General features: G+C 24.6%; 1 protein-coding gene across 1 annotated transcript in view; it reads left to right on the forward strand.

Annotated features, from left to right (window-relative positions):
- LOC100166339 (breast cancer type 2 susceptibility protein-like) overlaps positions 1 to 1797 on the forward strand; it is a 24899-nt gene that overhangs the window by 14639 nt on the left and 8463 nt on the right. The window contains exons 13-15 of the mRNA XM_008188287.3: positions 848 to 999; positions 1078 to 1330; positions 1393 to 1587. Coding sequence (XP_008186509.2) covers positions 848 to 999; positions 1078 to 1330; positions 1393 to 1587 — 600 coding nt within the window. The remainder of the gene's footprint in view (positions 1 to 847; positions 1000 to 1077; positions 1331 to 1392; positions 1588 to 1797) is intronic.

Here is a 1797-nt window from a genome sequence, read left to right on the forward strand (position 1 = left end):
GTCATTCAAAAAAGTAAAAACCTTAAAAAAAATAAAGGATAAAAAATATTTAAACATATAATTTTTTAAGAAAAACATTGTTTTATAAGCGACTTGAAACTATGTAAAAAAATATCATCAAAAAAATGTACACTTTCTGAAATAATGAGTGTTCTATGATAAAAGAATCACTCGGTATACCTAACAGTACATTATATATTATTCAAATTCTGCCAATACCAATAAGTACTAAAAAGCAAAAAGCTAAAGCCGAAAGGCGACAGCAGTAGTGAACAGAAGACAGATTGAAAAAATAAAATAATATTTTAAAATGTACAAGCAATTTAACATTATAAAATGCTGATAATTTGCTTTAAAATTAAAATATAAATGTTATTATGACATTTTTGGTAATAGTATGAGGCTAGCAAGATTTTTGGAATTTTAAGGTCTATGTGTAACATATAAGGTAAGGTTGCTACCAAGGAGCATTAGTGATATGAGGAAATCATATTAATGAGAAGAAATGAAAGGTACTGAAATATTGATTTATTTCATTGTTTGACCTTTTGTAAATATACATTCGTACGTGATACATACACATAATATCCATCATTATTATTTATATACATATAGTAATGAGTGTTCAATGATAAAAGAATTACCCGGTATATTATAATACAAATTTTAGCTGAATGGTATTTTGAATTGTAATTTTTCCATTTTCTCGATGATTTTTCCAAGCATAATAAAAATGTAGCGACATTACTTAGAATTGTATTTTGAATGTGTGATTTATATCATCAGAAATGTCATGGAAATCTTGATCACTTTTAATGTTTACATAATTTTTCTTTTAATTTTATAGTTACGTGTGGTTGATGAAAAATATGTTTCTACTGGTTTTAAAGCTGCTTTACTTACAATTTGGAATCCATCAGAAGATGTCACTGAAATTTTGAACAAATCTACTGAAGGTCAATGTTGTACACTCCACCATATTACTACTAATGGGTTTATGTATGAAAACTTTTAATTTTCAAATACATCAATGTTGTGTAGATTTAACTTAATTTATTTTTATAACACTTTGTTTAGGAATGGTGAACTACAATTATCAGCTAACAAAAATACTCGCTTTGATTTTCATGGGTATAAAAATGAATATGTCAAACGTGATGTAGTAAGCTTTAAAAGTATTTGTTCGGGTACATTTTTACCATTGTTTGGTGAATTAGATTTAGTTGGTATTGTAGTATCAGATGTTAATAAAAATAATGCGTATGATGAAATCTATGTATCAGACAAAGAAATGAATATAATCAGTATTTTGTTCCGAGGAAATATTAAGGTAGCTTATATTAGAACTAAAAATTATTTTTATAATTTAGAATATAATTGAATATTGTTTAGGAATATGGATATGATGACATGATGTACCCAGGTAGTATAATATCAGGGATTAATATTCAATTTAAAGGATTTAATCAAATATCTCCAATACCTAAGTTGTATAATACAGAACAATCTTTATTTACAACAATTCCTAAGACTGAATATATTTTAAATATTTTTAATGATTATAAAATATTTATGAAAAAGCATGAAGTAAGTGGTTTAAAAAATATAATTTATTATTTAATTACCTATGTTTAAATATTTTAAAAATTATTGTATGATATACACATTTTTATAGTGTCCTAAAAAGCAGGGATGGAAAACATTTTTAATTTTTTCTCTTTGTTTAACGTCTTTGAAAAACATTATTTTTCTATATTGTTTCCAAATAACGTTTTTGATAATTTGGTTTTTGGTTTT

The sequence above is a fragment of the Acyrthosiphon pisum genome, chromosome A3, assembly GCF_005508785.2.
Source record: "Acyrthosiphon pisum isolate AL4f chromosome A3, pea_aphid_22Mar2018_4r6ur, whole genome shotgun sequence".
NCBI classification, from domain to species: Eukaryota; Metazoa; Arthropoda; class Insecta; order Hemiptera; family Aphididae; genus Acyrthosiphon; species Acyrthosiphon pisum.